Here is a 26745-nt window from a genome sequence, read left to right as displayed (position 1 = left end):
TTAGTTAAATTCATTATTAAGAAGCAGAGGTCAGAGAATGTATCCTGGAGTGAACCTCTGTCGTCTCTGAGACTTTCATTACAGTGGCTACTTTTCTTCACTATCTCTTTAGCTACATCTCAGATTTCATCAGACAGGAACTCTCTTCAAGAGGATTCAAAGGTCACGCAGTGTTCGTCTGACACTGCCAAGTCACAACTTGCTTTCTTTAGTCACTGTCTGTGATTCTGAATTTCACAGAAGGATTACAGCTGGACTATATGATCTGAAACCAATATTAAATACATTTTCATCCTTGTAGGTACGAATATAACATATTCTTCAAATACATCGGAGAAAAAAAAAATGTAATGATAAATATGGTGTGCTGTCTAGCAAAGATGAGATAAGCCTGTCTATGATCAATCAGTTAAAGGTCTCACAGCAACAAACACAGCAACATGAAACATATGAAGACATGTTACTAACAAAACTCCAGAGGACTAATGCAACAGAAATTGTATCTATAGTAGAACATCTCAGAGTACAAAATATTACGCCCCATCAGTCAATTTTAAAGGAAGTGACAAAAAAATCCTTTATCTGGATCTGCACCAAAAGTTAATGGGGTCTATTCTGGGTCATGACATCCTCCATCCAAGCTTCATGAACATCTGTTCAGCACTTTTTGTGTGATCCTACTGACAAACCAACAAACCAACAAACCAACAAACCAACAAACGGACACTGGTGACAACATAACCTCCTTGACGGAGGTAAATATACTGCAGTAAATACTCTGCATGGGCATGTATGCACTAAGAGTAGAAATCTCACTGCATACACAAAATAAATAACTATATTTCCAGCACAAATGCTGGTCACTACTTCAAATGCTCCACTCTTTTCCACTCTCATTCAACGATTCCTTGTGCCGTCTCACTGTAGCTACAAGTGTTGCTCTGGATGTGCTGTAAAAGTGATCTGATCTGTGGCAGGACAAGCCTCGGACTCTTTTAGCCTGTCTAAATTAAATATAAACTCCATGGCATAAGTACTTAAATTTGTTGCCAAAACACCTTCATAGAAGGCTATTTGTACTGCTATTACTGCAAACACAACAGCATCATTATTGACATAAAAAGTCACTGTTGTTCCATGACAATGCTCTAGCCTGATTAGCTCATAGGTGAAAACTGAAAAACTGAATGCATCTGACAGGCCACTGCTTTAAGAGGATTATGAAGCAAAATGTAGTCATGGATATCCTGTTTAATTCAGAAACAGTAAGTAAAGCCATCTCCTTAAGATCTTAAAGCCCCTGATGAAGTTTTCATAACCCAAATGAATAAAAAGGTGCAGGTGAAGACAGCCGGCCAAACCTTTTCAGCACCAACAGGATGGAAAAAACATTTATTAGTGAGGTTAGCTGCAGAGGGGAGCGTGAACAGGGACTCACTGTGTCTCCTATCTTTAAGTCGGCACACTTCCTGAGGCCTGGCAGCGGCTTTCCATCCTGGCAGGTGGCGGTGAAGGAAAGGCTGATGTCCTCTGGGTGATCCCACACTGACAGCTCCACTTTAGAACGGATGTTCTGAGGAGAACACACACACAAAGACACACAGATGGTTGGTACATGTTAGGGACTCCAGGCTTGCAGACTTAAATAAACCCTTGCAGACTTCTCTGCACGTTAACATTTTCCACTGTCCTGAAACTAGAGCCACATTAATACGAAGCCTCTTACACACACATTTCTATTAAAACCACCTCAGTCTATCTTCTCAGGCCTGTGAGCTGGTTGAGTAACAGTGTGGAAAAGAGTGAAACATGGGGAATGTGCTCCCTCGGTTCGGCACATTTTTATAGTCAATTTTACCAAAACCACAAGCGTGTGCATGCACGCAGGTTGTATGTGTGTGGATGTGAAATACCATGGCTGTCTGCAATGCCAGCTGCATCTGGCTCTGTGCAACATGTACAGAGCCAGCCTGCGGTCAGTCATGCACACTTACTGCGAAATCAGGATCGTATTTGGTGCCCACGGATGTGCATGCCCTCATTCACTCGGTCTCACACACACTTACACTTTTCTGACCCTTCGCACAATCACAGCGAGGAGCAGCTTTGTGCCACAGTCAAATTTGAGGAGAAATGAGATGGTTATACAACGAAACCTCACAGTGTTTGGCAAAGCCCATCTAGCCAACAACCCCAGAGTGGTGGATATAATGTGGCAGCTGGAATGTTAATAAGGCCGTGAGTCAAAGCACTTCATTCAGCCTCACTCCCACACACTGAGCATGTCACGTCTGTGTTTGACACGACTTTCTGTCGCAGAGAATACACTGCCACGGGCCAAAACAACACGCAGCTCCTCCAAAGGCAGGGAGAAGTCTGTCCACCCACACAGGAAAACATTCAGGGAAAGGTTGAGCACATGGAGAAAAAAAACACATTTTCATTTCATAATCTTGCAAAGGAGCCTTCTTTAAGTAGGGCCGCATTTAATGATTCATTATCATTAGTCCAATGACACGTTAGAACAGACTAATATCTGCTTCTCTTCATCATCAGTTGCATCCAGTTCAGTTGCATCTTCACTTCATTTTTAGGAGTGACGAGGTTAAAATGTTCACTAATTCACTAGAAAATGCAACAGAGGAAAGTTTAAGTAAAATAAGTTTGTGTAGCTGTTGTTCCAAACCATGTCACCTGGGTTCATTTTTCTTTGTAAAATCCTAAATACTTAACATTTTATCATAAAATAGCTATCAAAATATCTTAAAGCAATATTAAGCGAGATCTGTAACACTTTTAATACAGGATCAAATAACTTCTAGACTTCCAGAGTAACCGCTAACTGCTGCTAACTGGAGCTGCTAGTAGCCAGTTAGCTTAGTTATCCGTGCAGCTAGTACGCCAGCTAGTTTGTACATCCAGACTGGGAGCTCGGTGGTGTTAAGAGTGGATGGGCCGGGGCTAGCTGGTTAGCATGCTAACTTTAGCAGCTATCTCAACAACACAATACATAGACATCTGTGAATTTGGTTGCATTTAAGTTAAAACTAGTGGCAATTTGATTTTTTTTTTTTTAATGAAAGATTCTTTGTTTGGGTAAAAATGTATTTATCGTCATTACTTGGATTACTGTAAACATTCTGCAACAGCTATTTAATGAATATCTGTTGGAAGTCATCCTTCGGGTCTCTTGGATGCTCAGGACAAATTTAAACTCAATCCAGTAAAAATAAATCAGTTGCTGAGGCTCAGAATTCACATACAAACACATACTGGCTCTCTTTGAGCAACCCGGCCTCACTGAGTCTAATAAAGGTGATTCTGGATCACCAGTATCACAAAGCTGACTGTTAAGTTTCCTAACTTTGAATTTTCCAATCCAACTATCAGAGGGTGACTTCCAACATGCATGTATTCATTTGAGTAGTCTTTGCAGAACGTTTACAGTAATCAAATTAAAGACAAATAATATTGTTTTATCCTGTGTCGTGGCCTGTGTCTATTTCAGAGGTAGATGTCTCCAGTGTGTTGACGATGTCATCTTGTTCCGTACATTACTTCACAGTTTTAAACTTTGTTGAAATTTACCCCTGAGGGTCACAGTATTCTAAAGTATTCGGAGTACAGCTGTAGGATTTTGAACGGTCCCATGAATTTAAAAAGATGTTTTTACATGATTTTTCAAGAAAATCCATGACTTGAAGCGGGAGGACTGAGGTGAGCTGGTATGGAATGACCTGTAGCACAGATATGTTTTTTCTGGTTCCTATCTTGAGCATTGTTTCGACCTCAAATGTATCTTGCAACTGCTTGCTGAGGGCTCTGACCCTGAGGTTAGGAGCCACTGGTTTATTCTAAAAAATGGCAGAAAATAATGGATGTGTGTGCATCACAGTCACAGTCACAGTCATCACAGTGTCTTCATAATGCTTTGTTTTGTCGCTGCCCTTACGTCCAAAACCCAAAGATATTAGACAAATCCACACATTGGAGAAGCTGAAACTAAAGTGCATGACATCTGTGCTTGGTTAGTGGCTTCAGTGATAACTCCATTAATCAAAATTGTTCATTCCTTTTCTGTCAACTAATCATTTCTTTCCCTGTGAGAAGTATCTTGGTGAAAAGTATCTAATTTGCTACAAAGTCAGCTGTTAAAACCACTTCAGCCGCCCAACCCCTCCACCGAAATGAGAAATCCAGTGTGTGCAGCCATCCATGTCAGCTGGAGGCTCATTAACTGTGTCACAGAAGTGGGAAGACTTTCAAGAACCCCCCCCCCCCTTCTTATCTCTCTTCTCTATTTTTTCTGTGTCATTACTTCACCCTCCCTCCCTCCCTCCCTCCCTCCCACACAAACACAAACAGGAAACTGGACACAGATTTTCTGTACTCACATTATAAGCTGCGATGATCAGCTGAATTACATTCTTGGAGTCCTGGTCCAGGATCTCTACTGTGGTTCCAGGTATGAGAGCTGTAAAATTCTTTGTAAGGGAAGAAACAGGAGACACCGTTAGCTGCCTAAATATAAAGAAAGAAATAATAAAACCATGCGTGCTTTATGATAACATTCTCAAATCAAATTACCTTATAAATAACATACAGCCGTTTTGTCACTGCAAAGATGAGGAAGATGTTATTTTCTGCCAGTTTCTCCCCCAGCAGAGCCAGAGAGGGATAGTCCTGCAGAGAGAGAGGGGGACACGGGCATGATGGGTATTTTTGTCCACAAATACTATATACAGACTTCCTAGTCAGGAAGCTAGCTACCACATGTGGATGCACTTCTGACCCCAGTGTTGTGTTTACATTGCTCTGCTGGCCTTCTGACACCAGAGGTGAGGAGGGTGTGGTTTCTTCCTTAAGACAAGAGCTCATGTTATCACATTTCAGTGCTAGACAGACCAAAACCTTCAGATGTGGTTCTGTCCTTTGGATGCATTTCAGTCAAATCCGTGTATCATTCGTTCATTCGTTTTTCAAAATAAAACCAAAAATAAGAAAACGAAAAAACAATTCCTTTTCTCAGTATTCGTTTCCTAAACTAAAATGAAAAAACGGATAACGACTCGTTTTTTTCAGTTTTCGATTTTATGCTCAAATGAATAATGGAAAAAACGGATAACGAGCGTTTCCCGTTTCATGTTGCAAGCATTTGGTACCTACACCGGAAATTACCGTCACCCGGAAGTGGCCTGGAGCAAAGCTAACGTTAGCAGAGCCAGTCAATTCTCTGACGTTACCAGAGCGTGGTAGAAATCTCGGCATGCGTTTTACCATCCCCAAAAAGCTGTCCAATTATATCTGCATGATCCTCAAGTCCTGCCATTATTTTTGTTTTGCGCGCCCTCGCAGTACAGAGACAGAGACGGTCACTTCCGCTTCCGGCTCATTGAACTTTTTTCAGATCAAAATGGGATAAAACATGAAACGGGAAACGCTCGTTATCCGTTTTTTCCATTATTCATTTGAGCATAAAATCGAAAACTGAAAAAAACGAGTCGTTATCCGTTTTTTCATTTTAGTTTAGGAAACGAATACTGAGAAAAGGAATTGTTTTTTCGTTTTCTTATTTTTGGTTTTATTTTGAAAAACGAATGAACGAATGATACACGGATTCAGTCACAATACTGGAATGTTTAACTTCGATGTGATACCTTGAAAAATATTGATATTTGATACGATGTTTGATACCACAGGAAAAAATCTACATAACATTAAGGGCAGAACATTTTTGATTTCTATTCAAAGGTAAATATAACAAGGCTTGTGTACTGTGTGTCTGCAGTAGTGTGTGTGTGTGTGTGTGTGTGTGTGTGTGTGTGTGTGTGTGTGTGTGTGTGTGTGTGTGTGTGTGTCAACTCGCTGTCAGAGAGACAACCAGCTGGTATCAGTATCAATACTGTTGAAAATGAGTACTGAAACAGTTTGAAATGTCCAGTATTGTATAGTATTATCTTTGATGACACTAGTCCCTACTCAGAGTTTTATTTCAGACTCAAGTCAAAGTTAAATTATTATTCAAGATAAATTCTCTCCTTTCATAACAGAATTTCTGAGACCTGGCATCAACATGTGTCCTGGGTGATCTAATTGAGGTTGACAGCTCTAAGTCTGTCACTTCACACCTGGCATTAACATGCATCACGGCATGTGTCTCGACTGACATCACTCAGATCTCACTTCGCCTCTCTATCTACAAATAACACCACGAAGACAAACGGACACAGAGCGTTTTTTACACAAGAAAACGAAATATCTTTATGTATAACATCTGCCGAATTTACAAAGGCCAAAATACTAAGAATTAAGAATTTGTCAAAGACAGCATTTCAAAAGGTTTCTCTTAACTCAACAACTCACAAAACTGAGTGATTTTCTAAGGGAGTCTGGGGACTTTCTCCAAGAAGTAACCTATATTGATTACTGTTTAATGTATTGGTTAAATATGACATGTTTACTATCAATAACCCTGACCCTTCTGTTATAAACTTAGTCTAAATGGTGAAATCATTTGAAATAGTGTGTTCAAACAGCAAGCAGGTAAGACACACTTTAAACACAGAGGAAGACAGGCTGGCACAGCGATGCTGTGACAAACTGACACTATGAATGGTTTAGAATGTGCTGTTGCTGTTTCACAATGCTCATTCAACAACTCTCAAAATTGTACGATTCTTTGAGGGAGTCTGGTGATACTTTGGTTACTAGTTCAGTGGTCGGATCAGTTAAAACAGACGGTGAGTTCACAAACATCTGCTGCTAACAGTGGCCGGTGAGGAGAGCCCAAACATGTCATTTGTATCATGGTGAACCACATGGAAATCAGACGGTGTGTAATCCATTCTGCCTGTTGTTGTGGCTTTTTCTTGTTTTGCAGGGGGCGTCCTGTCACCATAACAACCTTCATGCCCTGCACTGATGACGTCCTTGTTGGGATACACTGCGTGATTGGATCACAAAACGTCTTGGTGCTTGTTTACACTTGTATTTATAGCTGTCCGCTTGTGACCTGATCACTTGAGATGCATGTTAATGCCAGGTCTAAACAGACTCAACACAGCCATCAATAATTCTCTGAAATTCTACTTTAAGAAAGATTATAAACCAGAAAAAACTAATTTCAAAATTCCTGTTAAATGAGAGTACCCTGTCATCCACATGATATGATATTTTATAGCATTAGTTCTCTGGCGTCTTCAGATACTGCAGAATCAGTCGTGAAAGACTTTCTTTGTGTGCTAACAAATACAGTCCTCTGGCGCCTGATTACCACTCATATCAAACCGGCTCCATGGTGACTGTGTGTCAGTTGGGAGGGTTTGGTTGAAAATGTGGGCCTGAGTTTACCAAGAGAAACCTGTGCACCTCTTCAGCTGTGTATTTACAGGCGAAACAGTCTATTCCGTGGTTTTACTAGCAGCCTCCAGGTGTGGACGTGTGTGTCGGCCCTTCCCTCTCCAATTACCACATACTATTAATAAGCATGTGGCACTCAAGGTGTCGGGTTGGATAAGAATTTAAAAAATGCCTCAGTCTACTTCAGCTGAGTTTACTCAAGTTTTGTCTTTGTAATAAAAGAATGATTTAGTAAACATATTGAACATAACACTCACTTCCAGTAAAACAGGTTTGGATAAGAGCCAAGTAGAGCCAGACATCTTTGGAAGGTTGGCTTATTATTATAAAAACCTTTGTCATCAGAGGCAGCAGGCTCAACATATCAGACTAAACTTTTAGTCATTCTTTGAGTAAACAATGGAAGTTATAATGTGTATTCACAGCTGGACTTTGTCAGGAAAAATACCAGAGCTTTGTTGAACAATAGCAAAGTGTGTTACTGTAAATTCCAGGTTTCAAGTTTCTTATGGAATTTTAAGCTGCAGGGTGGACTTGATGCTCTAAGATCTATGATAGTTCCACTGAGCTCCTCACTAGCTAGTGTAAATATCACAACAGTGCATATTCAGCGTGGCGTTTTCTGAGGTAACACAAGTTTAATGTAATGTTTTATTTTATAAAGTTTATCAATTTGTTCAAGTGATGGTAGAAGTGTCTTTATTTCAAACCATATCATCCATCTCCAATATAAAATGCTGCTTTGTTTATGAGCCAAACAGAGAAAGCAGCTCTTCTCACCATCTTTGTGGAGGCGCTGTACTCGTTCTTGTCATTGAGGTGACACTGTCCATCGTGGGGCTCGACGAGGCCGCCCAGCCTGCCGTCCAGAGCGAGGTGGGGGACATCGTCTGTGGCGAACACCAGCAGGTGGTAGGCCTCCTTTCTCCAACCGATCTCGCTCTGGTCACATGGGACAGCAGGATTAGGACCAGAAGATAGCTACATGATACATCTAATCTTACTGTTGTTTGGTTTGGTTATTAGGGTCACACCGAAGGAAAGTTATTAGAGCCAGTATGTGTAAAGACATTTACATTACAGATAAAAGCTACAGCATGTCAGCACATAAATAAATAGCTTTAATCCTGGTTCTATAGGTCATTTAACTCAAAACTCATGGATATCGATGTCCATATTAGGGATATTAGGGAGCAAAAAATGTGATATATCGCTGATATATACACACATTTTTTGCAATGATGGCTAAAATGTGGTTGTCCATATTATTGTCTAAAATGAGATGCATTGCAAAGCTCTACAAAAGGTTTTCAGCACATATCAGAAACCATATACGCAGATACCGATATATATGATAGGCCAATATCAGCCTTTTATATCTGTCCGGCTTTAATTATGGATCATCACTTTCATAAAGCTTGACAACCACTGATCCAAACACACACACAAAACAGTGAGAGTGTAACAACAGCCAGAGTTTTCTGCCACAGGCCTGGTCCTGGCCATTATCAAGAGGAAACAACAGGCATGCTGACTAATGCACAACACTACAGAAACATACTGAAGAGAGGGATTGTCTAATTCTTTTATTCATTATTGGGCCGGTACAGTACATAGTGCCCTTATCAGAGGCATCTTTGGAGAGTAACTGTGACAAAAAGAGAAAATATGTTGAGCTATCTCCTGTTGTTAAGGACATCCGGCGAAAAAGGAAGCAATCATGTAGCAAGGAAACACACTGTGTACAACTCATGGACGAGGCATGTGTATCTAACAAGTTGGACTTGTTTTAAAATGATCCCTCGAGATCCGAAAATTGATTTGAAAAGATGTGATTTACACCCTCGACGCGCCGTCAAACTTGTGCATCCACCTCAAACACTTTAAAACATTAACGCTTTTAGCTTAGCAGTTACAGTGAAGACTTCGGCTTAGAAAAAAAAAAGAGTGTAAATAACACATTTTCAAATCAGTTTGGAATCTCTTGGGGCTTCTGGAGACGTGGATTATGCCACATGAGCTATATGGAGCCTTTTTAATGACCTATTTTTTGGGGGTTGTTTTTTTTACATTTTAAAACAAGTCTCCATCTACCTCAGTTGCTTAGGAGAATGCTGCAGTGCTGTTTTGCTGTGAAGCTCCAGAAATGTTTTGTGGACTACGAAAACATCACCTGACTTTCCATCAGCATGACTGAAGCATAATGACTGAATTTCATTTTTTGGGTGAACTGTTTCTTTAATAAAAAGAAGCAGCTAATCAGCTAGCCTCCTGCCTTATCTCCCATTTAATAAACAGTTTCCATTCTGGAGAAAACACAACTAGTTAATTCAATGTATTCATTTTAAGTCATATTCATGAGATAACCTTCACATTGACTTGCTGAACTGACTTCCACTGAATTAAATTAAAAAACAGAAAACTAAACAAAACTAAACGGATCAATGAGGCTCTGGGACAGACCCAGCCCAGCCTCCACTGACTGTTTGAAATAGTGCAGCGTGACTAAATTACAAGGCAGCAGCTACTTGGAGGGAGTCATTCTCTTCCTGTAGAAAACAATTAAACTGGAGAGGAAAACAGAGTTATGACTCGTCCTCATGTTTAACCAGCTGCACCAGACTGCGCTTCCTGTCTATACCCCCTGGTGCTTTTAATTAACAAGCAAATAGCTGCTTGTCACAAGGATGTCCTCTCTCTGAACCAAATGTGAGCTGTCACTAAACGCAGGCAAGAGTTCACTTAGAGGGATCATTCAAATAAGAGAAAGCTAAACACTTGTCACCTTACAAACAGCAGCCTGCAGGATGGCGTCAAAGCCGCCCTCTGGTGCGTCCCGGTTGCGAGATACCATCTGCTTCTGCACCTCCTCGTTAAAACGGTCCACTTTATCAGTCAGTGAGAGAATGTGGCGGAAACCAAAGGTGGGGACACAGTTGGGGAACAGTTTGTATCTGCGCAGGGTGACAGATGAGAAGAGATTCAGGCCATCAGGACAAAATTCAAAGATCTTTTATCTGTATTCATTCAAAACACGATGATCCTGACTTAATTTGTACAGCATTCATGAAAAGATTTAAAGGGTCACTGATGGTTCATTTTGGCTTAAAATGTAAACTCAGACCTTCTTACAGATCCAGTTGATCTGAATGTTCGCTATTTCCTCAGATAAATGGGGCCAGGAATAGTAGAAGTGAGCCAGGTTGCTTAGAGGTCAAAATGTTGTCATCTATCTCTTTAAATATTGTCCAGCTGTGCTTCACTGTGTGTGACTGACACACACACACATGCACACACACACCCAACCAAAGCCATAACCTAGATGGGAAGTGATGCGCGATGGCGGGCGCTGAGTGAGGGCAGTGCAGCCTCACCTCCAGGGCAAACATCGTGTGCCACAGCTTTTTACCCTCTATCTGTTCTGCTCCCTTTCAGTTTGCCCTCATCAGCAACCCAGAGGAGAGGGGCCATTTTGAAGAAACACTCACCCACTCTGCTTTATCAAACATGAAAAATCCCTCATTCTTGCAACAGCAGGGTTTCTAACTATACATGATTCATGAATGTGCAAAAATAGACTGTGCGTGGTAGAGTAAATGATTATTTCAGGATTTCGCTTTCATCTACCGCGTCACATTTATGTCACCAGAGAAGAGTTCTTAAGCTCAACCTCACATACAGTCCTACGTAAAAACCTTTATATTTTTTTGCATACCTTTAATATAAATCTACCCAAAAGAATGTTAATCCAAAGCCACCAAAGCATCATCCCTCTCCACTACCCACCCATTGCACGGATTCTCCTGATACTTGGGTGCTGTGTAGGAGAAGGGGGACATGTTTTTATCCACAAAGGACCCAAAGCCCAGCCTGAAGTTGCTGGTGAGCTTGCCCATCTCGTGCGCCAGCTTGGTGCCCAAGTTACGGATGGTATCCAGATCATCTTTCATGGAAAGAGAGAGGTCCATCAGGTAGTAGAGATCCACTGGGTAGTCCTCCACCTGCCGCACCTGCAGCGTGAACGACGTCTGCTCTCCTGGATGAGCAGGTGTTGAGAAGAAGTTAGCTGGTTTACTCATAAAAACACGCAGGAGTCGAGGAAGGACGCTTTGTATTATTTATAAGACAACTTTCCTCTTTTAACTGTGCCTTCTCTCATGCATGTGTAATGGTTTTCCGTGTGTAGAGGACTCACCCGGCCGCAGGCTGAGAGAGATCTTTTGAGGCATGATCTGGACGACATCATACTGGGCCAACCCAGAGCCTGTAGAACTCAGGGGCATGTTCTTCAGCACAGAAATGCTGCTGGTGGGGTACTCGATGAACTGCACCCCGCAGCCCCTCCTCTGCAAGTTTTGAATAAAATCACACCTGGACGTCAGACTCCGCCCCCTCCCAAAGTCCTGAAGGATGGAAAGAAACAAACCTCAGATTAGTGTTTGTTGTAACTCTTGAAAACATGATAAAGGGTTGAAATGTCCTGACGCATGTGGCCAACAATCATTATTTCATCCCTGTGGAGACTGTACAGTGTATATAAAGATAATGCAGCAGGTGGGCTGTACCTCTTGTGCGCACCAGGCGCAGCTGGGGTGAATCAGGAGGCATTCTTCACAGGAAGTAGCGCTGCCACTCATACACATGTTGAGACCTGAGAAGAGGTGTGAGAGTGAGAAAAGATCACAGACAGCGATGGTTACAGTGCTGAGACTGAAACTGAAAAACAATCACTTAAGTAAAAGGGCTTGTATATCACCAGGTGTATCTAAAAAACTACGCAGGCTTTACTGGCGCTTCAAGGATTTGCCGCCATTAGAAGAGTCCGACAAAGCCCGTCTTTGATGAATGGTTCAGACTGATGAAGGACGTTGCCTCTTTCAAATCATTAATCAAAGGAAGCTACATGAAGTCATTGTCTGATATTTAAAACGGATAGAAAAAACCATAAAGGGATGAAAAGATTTCTACTGTCTCAAGGAAAATCTGCTACTTTGTTGATCCTGTACGCATTTCATATTTTAGTGTAATACACACTGTATGTTTTTTCACTTTGGCACGACTCGAGCCCACATCTGTTCTGTTTTTTGTCAACTGTTCTTCTTTCACTTGTTGTAATGTGTTGACTTACTTTGCAGTTGGCTGTTTAAAAATAGAAAAACAAATAAAATAAATTACAAAAAAAACAACTTCTAATTCAGGACAAGGGTTTCTGTTACTGTACAGCATGTTTGTGGGCCTGAGGTGTTTATTCAGCTCTGGTCTTGTTTCAAGATGTTCCTGGTGTTACTATTGATCTGTTTATGTAAATGAGGTGAACATAGGGCTGGTCAACACAGCCTTAAAATAACATTGTGATACTTTTAGACCATATCACCAAACACAACACATCTCAGTATTCTGAAATCCTTTCATAAATGCTGGGGCAACAGAATCAAGTATCACAATATTTTGGACGAAATACCTCGATACTGATGTTGTTTCAGTGCTGTAGGGATGAATATTGGCACTTAAATATCAATCTTGCAATATATAGCATCACTTCCTCTACGAGTACGGATACACTGGTGCCAAATATCAATATTTCTATTAAAACATGCAGGTGTACTAAACTGATTCACCTGATAATCTGACTCACTGGTCAAGACTTCATGAATCCCTGTTGTGTAAACTTCTGTAAACTCCATTTACACAGACTGGATCTATGATTATTCTTGTAGCTATAGTTGTATCCTCTAGTTGTATCCTGTATCTCCTCTTGTATCCCTAGCTTTTTGCTTTTTGCCACTTCATGGCTATTTTTCATTGGAATGATGGCACACACGGACAAGTTGCAGTCAGCGTGTGTGATAAAGAGGCACTAAGCTCAGACTCTGTGCACCTTTTATACATTGTTTCATCACATATCATGTCAAACTGTGTGAATACACACAGAGTTCCAGCACTTTGCCTTTTCAGGGGTACTTTGTATTCTTCAGTTACACAGAGATTGTGATGTATTGTTAGATGACTGTCTTGAAATGTATGAATTATTACAGTCGCTGTATTGTGATACGAACATTGTCATGAGTTACCCTGTGATTGCCACACATTATGACAAAAGATTTTCACATAGGGATTTTTGATCAATAAGCAGCAGTAATGTAGATATAATGACAGGCTGCTACGTTCAGGAAAAAAAAGCCCTTACTTCTTGTTGTTATATTCCCTATAGGGACCTGTGTGTGTGTGTGTGTGTGTGTGTGTGTGTGTGAGTGTGAGTGTGTGTGTGTGTGATACATTATGCAACACATTTGCTTGTCTCTAAGGAGGAGGATTTCAGTCAATATATGAATGAATGAATGAATATTTTTTATCTCTCAGAGCCATCTCGTCACCGTCAACAACAACCAAGTGATGACTCCTGTCTGTCCTCCATGTGGCTCCAGTTTACAGTGGCTCCACACAACACACACTGGCTCACAGGCTCCTGATGTTGCAAACACAGGCAGAGAATAGAGAATGTGCTGCTTTGTCCTACCTCTGGCACCGTGCAGACATGTTTCCAGAAGCATGCAGCACACAGCCGCTCTCCACATCCACGTCCCCGGGCTCCACATGGTGCCACTCTGCGTGTTTATCAGCGCTTTGTCAAATACCACTTCTGTACCTCTGTTCGCAGCTGACACCAATGTGTTACTGTGGCACCAGAGCTCTCATTGGATATAGTCCTGTCGATGTGCGCAAACCACGACAGTAAAGTGCGCTCAGATCGTGTCAGCTGCACGGAGGCGCGCACACAGGCTCTCAGTGAAGGCTCCGTGTGGCAGCAGACACATTTCCATTGTTTCACTGTGAGCAGACCGTGAACGCTCCACACGGTCCCGCTGCTCTGCTGGAGCTACAGTCCGCTCACTGACCGCCTCTGTCGGGACGCCTCTGCTGCCTTCCACGTCTCGACTACTTCACCCATGGCTGACAGCAACTCCCAAACTTCTCCATCAGTCTCGCGGCTCTTCTCGGTCCCGAACCCGTCACGAATCTGTTTAGATGTGAACTGTGAGCTGAAACAAAAAAGGCCTACTGGATAAACAAACACATGAACACGACCGCGACACTGATTTTCCTCCACAGATATGTGTTGCTCTGTCGGTTTGTCCGGCTCGAGTCCCAGCTGGAATCTCCGCCCATTCCCCACTGAGGATTACATTAACCCGTTCGTTACCTGGTTGGACTGCTGGCACCGTGACACGCTGACACCCGCACAGCCCGCCAGCGGCTGCGGACACCTAGTGGTGGCTCCCGAGAACTGCACCAGGAGCCGTCAGGGGCCATTACTTGTTGCTGGGGTTCACAGCTGCATGACTGGCTGTTGAATTTCCAATGTGAACAGGTACTCTACTCTACTATACATATGACTCTGGTATTAGTGAAAGTCACAGAACTTGAGTGAAAGTATCTGATGTTAAATGTAATTAAAGGATAAGTTCACCCAAACATGAAAGTTCAGTCATTATCTCCTCACCATTATTTACATACATTATTTATACCCTTTTTAATCACTGTAGCTGTTAGGCTAAGAGTGTTAGCATGCATTCCATCTGAGGTTGGTGCACAAGCTCAATCTCAGGCCTGACTTTCCGTCAGGAAAAGTGAATTTTCATTTTTGGGTGAACTTATCCTTTAAATATCAAACGTAATTTCCATGCAATATATGTACTTACCTATCAAAAGTACATGTAAATTATACATATATTTACATGCTTGTACATACTGTTTACTCAAGGTCAACTGATTATTGTCCTGACCCATTATCCAATCAGATATTCAGCATTTTTTCTGATTACAGTAATCTTTTTTTAATTTAAAAAAATGTGCTACTTTGCAGATCACATGCATCAGAGCCAAACAAACTAGTAATTTAAGTTATCAAATAAATATTGTGGAGTAAAAAGTGCAATATTGTACTTAAGTACAGTACTTGAGTAAATGTACTTAGTTACTATGCAACCTGTTCCTCCCCAGACTCTGGGTCAGATGGAGCCGTCTTCACATGGCTTTACCTCCTAACTAAAAAATCAGCATTTGAAGTTTGATCATAGGTCACATTGCTCCTCTCCTGGTGGCTGCTGTCTACAGCAACAAACCCTAGTACACTGGTCAATCCAATGAGACTATTATAAAAAAAAATAAATACCTGAAGTCATACAGAGAGGGGCACACAACAAGGGTGGAGGAAAGCAATATTTTAATGCCAGCTCTTAATTACAGAGAGAACAGAAAATACACACAAATCTGCTGCATATAACTGTATGCAAACCTAGACATCATTTTAAAAACAGTTTTCTGAAATACACTTTTACAACTGAATAACTGTCAGAAGAGGCACCATGTGAGGCCTTCACACTTTCAATGTGACAACTTTAGATTGAAGATAAAAAAAAAAACACGCACTCAATAAAAATCAAAAGCAAACCGATGCTTCTTGGATAAACACTGTGGTAGACAGTAACACTGTTTTAGAACACTTCTTTAGGCCACAATTCCTTTTAGATTAATTTCTTCTGTGTTGCAAAGAAAAGCCTGAGGGGTTGTGATGCTACTGTAACAACTAACTTCCAACAAATCACTGACATTTTTGAAGCACTGAGCAGAGCTTCCTCACAACTGCTTTGCAATCGCAGGCCTGGTCAGAAGCTCTGAGGTCATCTCCCTGATGGTCCCGAGGGGCAAGCCACTGAGGATGCCCTGGTGCATGGCCCTCAGCTCCACCAGAGCCTCCACAATCCTCTGCCTTCCAACGTCTGGGTGGTGCTGTGTCAGCTCTGCCATCAAGGTATCGAAGCTGCCCATGGTGCCATAGTGCTGGGGCACACAGATTCCCTTTGCTGTGGGGGAAATGCAGACCACCTTCCCGATCTTGATGCTGGAGCTAGGCGGTGTCTGTCCTATCAACTAGAGGACAGAGAACAGAGTTGTCTCAACAACGGAGGAGCAGAAAATGCATCAATCCCAAAGCATAAAAAACAGAGTCCAAAAAACTTAGTACACTGTGCAAACCATCAAGCAGAACACGTTTCAAACACGTTGGGACAGGAGCAACAAAAGACTGGGAAAGTTGTGGAATGCTCCAAAACACCTGTTTGGAACATTCCACAGGTAAACAGGTTCATTGGTAACAGGTGATAGTGTCATGACTGGGTATGAATGGGGTATGAATGCAACCTCACAAGACTCAGGCTATGTTCACAGAGCAGGAATATCTTATTTACCTTTCAGATCAGATCTGAAAGACAGACCGTCTCCATTATTGTTTGCAAGTAATGAGACTGGATTTTTGGGTCCAACATATCTGCATGTTTTTTTATGGTAACGACGCACAAGTCAGTAACTCTGTACACTGTTGACGCAGCTTCAAAACCAAAGCATGATCAATCATATCACCATCCAAACATTCACACTGTCATCAAGTCATGGAGCAGAGAGTTTGTTTCAGTGTGGCTCCACAGACTGTTGTACTCTGTGTTGTCACCATACCGCTCTGCTAGTAGCAACCTGGATTCTGCTCAGCCGCTCGCATGCACTTTCGTCTCTCTGGATTTGACGTTATCGTTGTGTGTCGCGCTGCGAGTGACACAAAAGACAATTCGAAATCCGGTGTAAGCAGCCGGAGTGCCGAACTAAAACGCATCTGTAGAAATCAGATTTTTTAATCACATTTCGAATCTCCTCCAAATCTGGCTTGGATCCAATTTGCAAAAAATCGAATTTCATGTGTTTTTTCTGTTGTCCAGACTTCCTAAAATTAAATTGGATACAATCTGGAAAACAGATTTGGGCTTTTAGTCTGATCATAGCCTCGACCGCTCACAAGCAAGGATGGGGCGAGGTTCACCACTCCGTCAAACACGTGATTGTATCTTACTACATGAAACTTTTCTATAAAAACAGTTTGTTTGCAAATGACTGCATTCTGATTTTATTTATGTTTTACACAGCGTCCCAACTGTTTTGGAATCAGCGTTGAATTCTACAAACCCATCGTAATTTGGGGGGGGGGGGGGGCTGCAACTACTGATTATTTTCTTTATCAACAATCTTAAGTTGATAAATCAACTGATCATTTTGTCTTTAATGTGTTAGAAATAAGTGAAGAGTAAAATTGTCTTGCATCATTTTTAAAGAGTCCAAGATAAAACAAAGATAACTACTTTGTTGTATCTGACAGTCAGTCCAAAACTTCAAAATATTCAGTTCACTTTCATATAGAACAAAGACAAGCCGCAAAGTCTCCCATTTGAGGAGCTGGAATCAGGGAATGTTTGGCCTTTTTTGCTTGAAAATTGGTTAAAACAATAAATCTATTGTTGTTGTAATTGCAGATAAACTCTGCATGCACTGTTACAGCTTTTTTTTGTTTGCCACACAGCAAGAACTGTCAGAGGCCTTGGCTTTACTAAAAACAGTGTCAGTAACCCTCTTTACAAAAACTGTCCGGATTTCTCTTGACAGATTTAATTAATAACATTATTACTTTTTCTCCTCATATTCTCACCTGTCTGTCAGTGGTGCTGGATTCAGTCTTGGAGGTTTGTGGTTTGTCGTCCTGTGAACACTGAGGGCCACTGATGGAGGCTGAGGCCTGACTGTGGCTCCCACCAATGGCTCTGATGATGTGCCCCACATGCAAAGTATGGCCTTGCATGCTGCAGCCATTCAGCTCTCTCACTGCAGCCTCGGCAGATTGGGGTCCACCGACCATCACCATGGCAACTCTAGAGAACATAGCCAGTGAGACAGGTAGTTGTTGCACTGACATGAGTATTTCCATTTGGGAAGCAACTAGCTGTTTTGACATTTGAACTTTGTGCTTTAACAGCTGCATGAAGTGTTTGACATTGCTAAGTGATGCAGATGAATAAGGACTTTAGACGAAACAGGTAACAAAGCCTTCCATATACAGCATGGCAGAGCTGACGAACATTTGTGACTGCGAGATGGAACAACACATGACTATAGAGGGACAGTAATGTGTTATGATCAGAAAGCAGAGCAGCAGCTCACCTCAAATCATTCTTTAAAGCAGTGATGCTGACTTCAGAGGCATGATATTTCTCAAACCACAGCATCACGTCACTCTGGAAAGGACAACTTTTTTATTAGAGCCTGTGCTGCCATCTGCTGGCTATAATGGCAGTATATATTAATACTGTATTACATTTAACAACTATAATAACACTTGTGTTCATGAGTACTACTTTCACATGGTAATGTTTGAGCAGAACTCACCTCTGTCACATCACTGGGCAGGTTGGAAACAGAGAGTACTGAGCACTTTGGTTCACCACTGGCTGATTCTGCTGTAAACACAAATTCACTACTAAAGATTCGATCTAAAATGAAGTCAAAAGTGCTTTAGCTGCAGTAGGGTAGTTAAAATACTTATATTCTGCATTTATTTTGAATGTAATACTATCTATTTCATTACAAATGATAATATCAGCTTAAAAACTTGAGTGAAAAGTGAATTTAAATTTCAGAATATCTTTGTATTTGGTATGTCCCCCTTTAGCTTTAATGACAGCATGCACTTGAGCTGGCATGGAACCCACAAGTTTGTGCAAAACATGATCCCCCCATGTTATCCCAGCATGATTTGACAGTGTTAAACGAAGCTTCTTGTGATGTAACAGAATGCTTGGCTCTCTCAGTCTTCAACTGCTCCCATACATGTTCAGGTGACAGTCCTTAAAGGGTATATACCAAATACAAAGACATTTGGAAATGTACTGACATTTTTCAAAGATTCAACTTTTGGCAAAAATTACATTACAAACAAATGCATAGTAGAAGTACTTTGAGTAGTGGTCTCAGACTGTTGGACCCTCCTGTACATTCACTGACCACTTACCGCTGGTCGCATCTTCAGTAATCACTGTTGGATCCTGTCCCCTCTCAGCAGCTACTGCAGACCCTGCAGGCTCCAGGTCCTCTTCAGCATCGTACCACGCCTCGCTTGTGTTGAGCTCTTTGCATGCAGCTTCTGTCCACACAAAAAATGGCACTTCTTAACTACTTCGCAGGTAATTACTTCAAAATCTGAGGAGGCTTTTTGGCTTACTTGTCTGCTTTTCTTCGTGCTTGTTTGCAGTATGGATAGCATCTCTATCATGGGGGACTAAAGTGACAGCTGTCCTCTCTTTGCAGTTCTTCTTGATCTGCTCCTTTGTCTGACTGTGCTGGGATGGGAATTGGTTGAATTAGCAGAAATCAGAACAACACCAGAATGCTCATGAATTTGATTTTAGTAGCACTCTTCTATTGACGCCTGAGTCTGTGAGCGTACCTGGCAGCCATTTCTGCTTTGATCATCAGGACGTCCATTTCCTTTACCTGATGGATTATGTGGCTCCTGGGAGCTCCTTGGAAATCAGACGAAACAAAATTACAGTCTCTAGAAAGGCAACGCCCAATCTGCAAAGCTTCTGAAATTGAATTCCACCAGACATGCATGCATGTATGTGTTAACATACCAAGATGGAACTTTCCCCAACACATCATCAATGATCTAAACAGGGACAATGAGGAATTACTATTACAGCTGTGGTTCAAGTATGTGTAGCCATCAACAAGTATTTAGAGATTTCTGGGTTAGTAGACTGAGTCTTACCTCTGCAGGGATGTAACGTGCTCCTGTGGTTATCTTCTCAGAGTCAACAGACAGAGGCTTGAGCTCCTTCAGTGGAACCCCTGCCAGGATCTTATCTCTCATCTGATTATAATCAGATTCCAGTTTTTGCATAACACTTACAATGTTTCCAGGAGGGTTCTTTGGCCTACAGAAGAGGGGAAATGATACAAGTAAATAGCAGTCAGCCTAAACAGCTGCCTTCCTTTTGCACTGCTTATTCATGTTGTAAAAATCCATCTGGACAGATATAATTCAGCCATCAACTGTCTCAGTCAATGTGCCATGGTTACAGTAATACAAGTAAAAACTACTTAGTAGTGATTGATGTGTCCTTACAGTGGAGTGACTTGGCCTCCCTCAGCAGAGATATAGTAGAGTGTCCAGCAGTGCTGTGTGCACATGCTGTACTGCAGGGCCAGGAGACACAGCTCTGCCTGCTGAGCACGCTGGATACAGTCACATTCCTTTTTCAGTCTACAAGCCCTGCTGGAAATATGTATTAATTAAAAATGTAAGTACTGTGGCAGAAATTCTTTGAAGGCACATTTAAAATAGACTGTATCTGACACATTACCTTTTCATTTTCTCTTTTTGCACTCTCAGCTCCTGTTTAACCATCCTGAGTTTGATAAACTCCTGAAATGTTTAAAAGAGGTTCAGAGAGTTTTCTTGCGGCTACTATAATGATTTATCTCAGCTTTCGACCGTACCTCAGCAAGATAGTCCAGATCTGCCATGTGGACTTCAGTAATGACATGCTTGTCAGATGTTTCTGGATCCTCAGTCTGGGTGAAGCCTGACATGCACAGTGCAGGCTCAGTGCCAACCATAATGTCAGAGACAGTAACACAGGGCATGGGGGAGGTGCACTTCTCTGCAGTGTTCATCTTGATGACAGTCTTCACAGTGTCACTGCTGGCTGCCAGTGCTTCACTACTACTGGTGACTGGACCTGAGTGATCCCCACTGTTATGCGCTTCCACATCTTCGATAGGCAGACAGGCAAGTATACTCAGATCATCCTCCATGATGCTGCAGATGTTGTCACTCTGATCTTTAAGGCTTGAGCTAACCTCATCATGGTCTACAGAAGGAGACTTTTTCTCGCTTGCTGGCCACTCTGACCTGTATCATGAAACATGTTGCTCATAATAAGAATTTATTTTGCACACTGCAATGAAACACAGGCAGTAGACTTGAAACTGCTGTACTTTAACAAACTGGTAACCCAATGGGAGTTTAAATAAATAATCATCAGTAATGTGGATATAATGAATGATTATAACAAGTAGAACAGTCTGGTAAGTAGGGCTGGGAGATACATACAACATTTATATATTTTTATGCTCAATAGTGATATATATATATATATATATATATATATATATATATATATATATATATATATATAGGTATTTTCTATGCAGTAGACTAAATCATTAGTTGTATGTCAAAGCCACATTTGAGAAGTCACAAACCCTTTTATTAAAGAGACTGGGATCAAAATAAAAAAAATACAAACATGTAAATTAAAAACTGTATAAAATACATGACAGGGCTGTATGCCGAGGTTGAAAGCTTTGCAGAAGCCTACAGGGAATAAAACTGTAGCATGAGTATAAAGGTATCAAGTATGTTCATTATAGTTTGAGTTAAAAAGTTGGTTTCCATGGCCTTTCAAATTAACTGAGTACTGGAAAAATTGATAATTCATCTTTTAAGGAGGAACATTTTCTTGCATGTTGCTCAGAGCATGACTTAAAATATCAACATGACATCTTTGAAAAATCACTTCAAGTGCTTAAAATGTATATGATTTTCCACCGGATTATTCAAACTGAACATTTTATTTCGTCACTTTCTCACAGAAAAAAAAGTGGCAGAGCAGCACTACACCAATTAACATTAGCAAAGTTAACAACTAACATCAGATGGTGCACAAACTGGCAACCACTTGAGGGGGCAGATGATTCCAAACAACAGCGGTGTTGTAACGTGAACACAATGGGAGGAGGGAGATGAAATGCCACATTTAGCGTCTGAATCTTATCAATAACACCTCCAAACAGTCATTATATCGCCCAGCCCTATTGGTAAGTCCCGAAGGTTACATCACCTGACTGTAATGCAGCCTTTTACACCAGGGAAAGACAACACTCATGCCATATTACCATAGAACGATATCCAAAATCAAAGACGATATCACAATAACGATATAATATCAATATATTGTCCAGTCCTACCAAAATATAGATAATGGAGAGTTCAGATTGGCATGGTTGAGCTGCAAAAAATGAACATATTACATATTATGTTGGCTATAAGATGCATACTCACCATAGTGGATTGACTTCAGCACTCTGGTTTTCTGTCACTGCAAACTGGCTCCTGAGCTCAGGCTTTCCCCCCTGTCTGCATCTTTCCAGCTCCATGTCCACAGACAAAGAGCTCGCCAAGGCTGCTCGCTCCTTGCACACAGCTGCACTGCTGCTACTGCTCTCCATGTGGTAGATTTCCTCATGAGGATAGTTTTGTGATCCATCCCTGCTGTTGCAACAGCCAAGCAGGGTTAAAGTCTCCCTCACATCATTGGGACACATCTCCAGGTCTAGATGTGAATGGGCCATTTCTTGCAAGAGGAGAAAACACGTGGTAAGTTAATGCTTTACTAGTATGAAAACTGGGTTTTTATGAAGCTGTCAACAAAAAATCTTTGGTTGTTATTAGGGGGCAGTTTCCCAGACAAAGATCACTAGACTAAAATGTTTTTCAATGATTTCTACAAGAACGCTCGTAGTACAGTGTCAAGACAGTTGATTTATCCACTGGACTTAGGTTGTAGACTTACCACAAGTCACAATTTTTGACTTAGGGTAGTAGTTACTCAGTGGTAGTAAAATGAATGCTGGGTAATTGAAAGAGAGTGGATGGAGATGTAGCAGATAGCTAGCAGCTCTCCAAACAAAGCTTCTGTCTGATGTGTTGTAATTTAAAGGGTTTTCATTGAGAGGCTTTTCAGCAGGCTGATGACTCACTGGTATCTCTCAAAACACTTTATTATTGCAAATCATCTGGTTATCATCATGTTAACATCTATGCACTTCAGCGCAAGTATTTTCCCTGATTAATACAGTAGCGCCGATATCGAAAAGTGGCCAAAGGTATGTTGATTGCTGCTCAGTGGCATAAACCTCTTGCTCAGTGGCATATACCGATCCCTAGACTCTTATACCGATCCTCGGAGTGGTGGCCAACAGTATGTCGATTGCTGCTCAGTGGCATAAACCTCTTGCTCAGTGGCATATACCGATCCCTAGACTCTTATACCGATCCTCGGAGTGGTGGCCAACAGTATGTCGATTGCTGCTCAGCGGCATATACCACCTGCTCAGCGGCATATACCGATCCCTAGACTCTTATACTTTTCCTCGGAGCGGTATGCCGCTGTTATGCCGCTGATATTCCACCGATACATGACGGTATGTGCCGCTAGAGACTGTTATGCTTCTGAAAGACTGTTGGATGGGTACCGTCCCCTGATGGATATGCAAATATAATGCCACTGGGCTGGTTTTACGACAAGTACTGCTGTAAATGTATACATTTTTGTAGTCTTTTTTGACAATGCTAACTTAACACATTGCCATGAATAAAGGAACGTAGGCTATGTATTTCTTTTGGATATTATGTTGGTGGGATGTAGGCATATAGACAGTAATTACACGTGGGATTCTTGCGATATGATGCCAAAGTAATATGTCTAAATTTGTGGTTATAAACTACTTAAAGCTAATGAAAGAGATAGCCTTAGCTAACATGGCTACTGTTAGCCCAGCCACCGTAGCCAGGCTGACTAATCGATAGCAGAAACTTTGAGACAACCAACTAAACAATACTTACTGACAGGTTTCCTTTATTAGGAGAACACAATAATAATTACTTGATATAAAATCTACTTCGCCAAACATTAACCATTGTGGCATATTATGTATTATGTTCACTGTACATTGAGATATTTTCTAACTATTGTCAATCAATGTGTGTGTGTGTGTGTGTCCAACCATAACTGTCTAGCGGCACATACCGTCATGTTTCGGTAGAATATCAGCGGCATACCACTCCGAGGAACGGTATAAGAGTCTAGGGATCGGTATATGCCGCTGAGCAGGTGGTATATGCCGCTGAGCAGCAATCGACATACCGTTGGCCACCACTCTGAGGATTGGTATACCAGTCTAGGGATCGGTATATGCCGCTGAGCAGCAATCGACATACCTTTAGCCACTTTTCGATCTCGGCATCACTCGATTAATAGGCCAAAAGCAGATAAAACTGTGTGCTTGTATCATATTTAGTGTACTCAGTTCATCAAAGTCCATTATAAAGTGAGTGAAAGTGATCCCACAGTGATGAGCCCAGAATCATAGGCTACAGGACACCTCCCTTTCTCTACCAGTTGGTCATTAGTCATAAAATGCTGTCAATTTGTCTTCTAATGATACTAATAATGCTCACTATCAGTTTTCTTTCTGAGCTCTGTGACACCAAAAAACAAAAATATACACACCAGATAAAAAATAGAATAAAGAGCATCACCTGGCAGTGTGTGACAGTTTTGTATATTGCCACATCTGCACTTTGTCGCTCCTAACATCTCAGATCTGAGAACAAAAGTTTCAACATTAAATCACTTTAAAATGATATAGCCTTGATTCATTTGATGCAGTATGTTATCAATTCACTGCCATTAGTGTCAGACATACGTATGATTGTTGATTTCCACGAATGGCTGGGCAGGACTGGTACTTCCAATGTTATCTGCATTGTTTGTAAAGAGAAACTGTCACTTTTTCATTTGTACACAGCTGTTAGAAGGTTATAGCAGTTTACCAGACTTACACTTCACATAAATATGATGCCCTGACAGTTCTAGGCCTGGGTGTCTTTGCAGGAAGGGGTGAAACCCCCCTTCATCTAGGAGAAAGGAGAATGAATCAATGTGACTCAGGATTTCACAATATTAACACATGAAATGTGACTGCCATCTATACCAACATTTCCATCCCCTAAATAACACAATGGTGGACACAGGCAATACACACTGATTAAGTTTAGATTTGATGAAAATAAGGACTACAGGTGTTAAATGTTGCATGATTGAAAACAAGGTCTGTGGATGATAGGTGCTGTGACAATAAATGTACTTGTCCATTAATGGAGCAGTTTTCTCAATAGATGTTTTCTAGTATAAATCTAGTACATATTGTATGTTCAGTAAAGATGAAGAATTACTTTATTGACAAATATAACACAAATACTCATGTCAGCTGTGACATGTCACAGGTGTTAGACTGTGGACAGGTCAGCCTTGCTGCTACAGAGCCAGTGAGTGTGGCCTGCTGTGGCTGACACATGCTGTACCTTGTATGATCTTCTTGTCCTCTGGACACAGTCTGAGATACCAACCCAGCAGCTCAGGGTCAGTTAGGGCAAGGTACCGATGAGTACAGACCAAATCAAATACAGAGCTGCAAAATGCACAACAATAGCTCCATGTTATTAACAGTTGTTCATGCTCATTTAAACATAGAGAAAGAGAGAGTTATGTAGAGTGCATACTTGTCCAGAAGTAATCTCCTGCTCTCTCCTGTTGATGAGGAAACCACAGTTAGACGGATGAATGGCTTCATGACCCACTTTTGTTATTAATAGGACATTATTGCTCAGACTTTTACCTAGCTGGATGGTTAACTAATGAAGCTACAGCTCAGGAACAGACTGTCAGAAAACACTGTTAGCCTACTGTAGGTAACGTTAGTTAGCGTTATATCTTTGACACAGCGAAATATTTAGCTGTATTAACTTAACTATAAAAACTTTAAAGAGACATCTTGTTTTAATAGCAGTGACGTGATTGTCTTGGACGTTACTTACGTCGAAGTGGCTTCTCAATCACCGTGCTGTAAAGGTGAGGTATCACCTGAGAAGGCCCCACCACGCCCGCATGGTGGGCTGGTCTGGGGACAGGCGCATTGTACGGCACCGCGTACGGAAACGCTGACCACGCTGTCTGAAAAGCAGTCCTGGCTTCAGTGTCCGGAATAGTCGGCCAAAATGGAAATGAACAGTGGCTGAGATCGACAACATAGTACTGCTCCATTAGTACTGAAGCATGAACGTTAACGGCTAATGTTAGCTCGTTGAGGATACACACATGTCGGACAATAAGCCACTAAAGTAACCATGAAGCTAACCTAGCTAGCTAAGTGTTGAAGTGCGTCACCTGCTGTGTCATGGCCGCCTCTGTACAACACGCTGCAGGCTTTACTCGGTTCCGCTGCAGTATGTTGGGTCCAGTCAGCCGTGTGGAGGTGGTCTAGGTTAGCTAGCTGTTTGCTTTGAGACAATGTGCCAATTAACTTAATTGATAACTGGCATGTTAGAGCTTGTGGCCTTAAAGGGCAGATCCAACATGTCTTCATTTGAGTTTAGTGGCGTCCATCCAACTGGTCCAGCTGATATGAGAAAAATCCTTCACTTTTTCATAAAAAGCATGAAACTTGGTACACTTGTACAGTTTGGGGCCCTGGACATTTTCTTTCTGCCATAACTGAATTATGTATTTTGTAAATATCTCCTGAACCAAAAGTAATAGCACAGAAAAGGTTCCCCTATGTTCTGATGGTCAAGGATTATAATGAATCATTAATCCTTGACCT

At 41.5% G+C, this 26745-nt stretch overlaps 2 protein-coding genes across 3 annotated transcripts in view; both read right to left on the bottom strand.

The window, feature by feature from the left end:
- The window catches only part of itgb5 (integrin, beta 5), a 59739-nt gene extending 45275 nt beyond the window's left edge, over nt 1-14464 (bottom strand). The window contains exons 1-9 of the mRNA XM_073473480.1: nt 13877-14464; nt 11925-12010; nt 11555-11762; nt 11146-11395; nt 10145-10313; nt 8140-8301; nt 4588-4683; nt 4395-4484; nt 1439-1573 (exon numbers count right to left, since the gene is read on the bottom strand). Of these exons, the coding sequence (XP_073329581.1) occupies nt 1439-1573; nt 4395-4484; nt 4588-4683; nt 8140-8301; nt 10145-10313; nt 11146-11395; nt 11555-11762; nt 11925-12010; nt 13877-13955 (1275 nt within the window). The 5' untranslated portion in view covers nt 13956-14464. The remainder of the gene's footprint in view (nt 1-1438; nt 1574-4394; nt 4485-4587; nt 4684-8139; nt 8302-10144; nt 10314-11145; nt 11396-11554; nt 11763-11924; nt 12011-13876) is intronic.
- Nucleotides 14465-15588: 1124 nt separating this feature from the next.
- Nucleotides 15589-26366, bottom strand: rbm44 (RNA binding motif protein 44). Of its 2 annotated transcripts, none has more exons than XM_073474047.1 (19): nt 25961-26366; nt 25646-25673; nt 25448-25554; nt 24926-25000; nt 24790-24844; nt 24623-24687; nt 22364-22655; nt 20737-21151; nt 20601-20662; nt 20363-20512; nt 20006-20171; nt 19869-19903; nt 19682-19757; nt 19457-19574; nt 19247-19378; nt 18625-18695; nt 18400-18473; nt 17891-18110; nt 15589-16290 (listed from the first exon to the last, which is right to left on the bottom strand). In XM_073474047.1, exons 1-19 carry the CDS (start codon nt 26184-26186, stop codon nt 15997-15999), a joined length of 2661 nt encoding a protein of 886 aa, XP_073330148.1. In that variant the 5' UTR covers nt 26187-26366; the 3' UTR covers nt 15589-15996. The 2 variants fall into 2 exon arrangements, with proteins under 2 accessions (XP_073330148.1, XP_073330149.1); XM_073474048.1 differs by having other exon boundaries at nt 20363-20509.
- Between the last annotated feature and the right edge of the window lie 379 nt (nt 26367-26745).

This window comes from Pagrus major, chromosome 9, assembly GCF_040436345.1.
Source record: "Pagrus major chromosome 9, Pma_NU_1.0".
NCBI lineage: Eukaryota > Metazoa > Chordata > Actinopteri > Spariformes > Sparidae > Pagrus > Pagrus major.
This window is presented reverse-complemented; position numbering and strand designations above follow the sequence as displayed.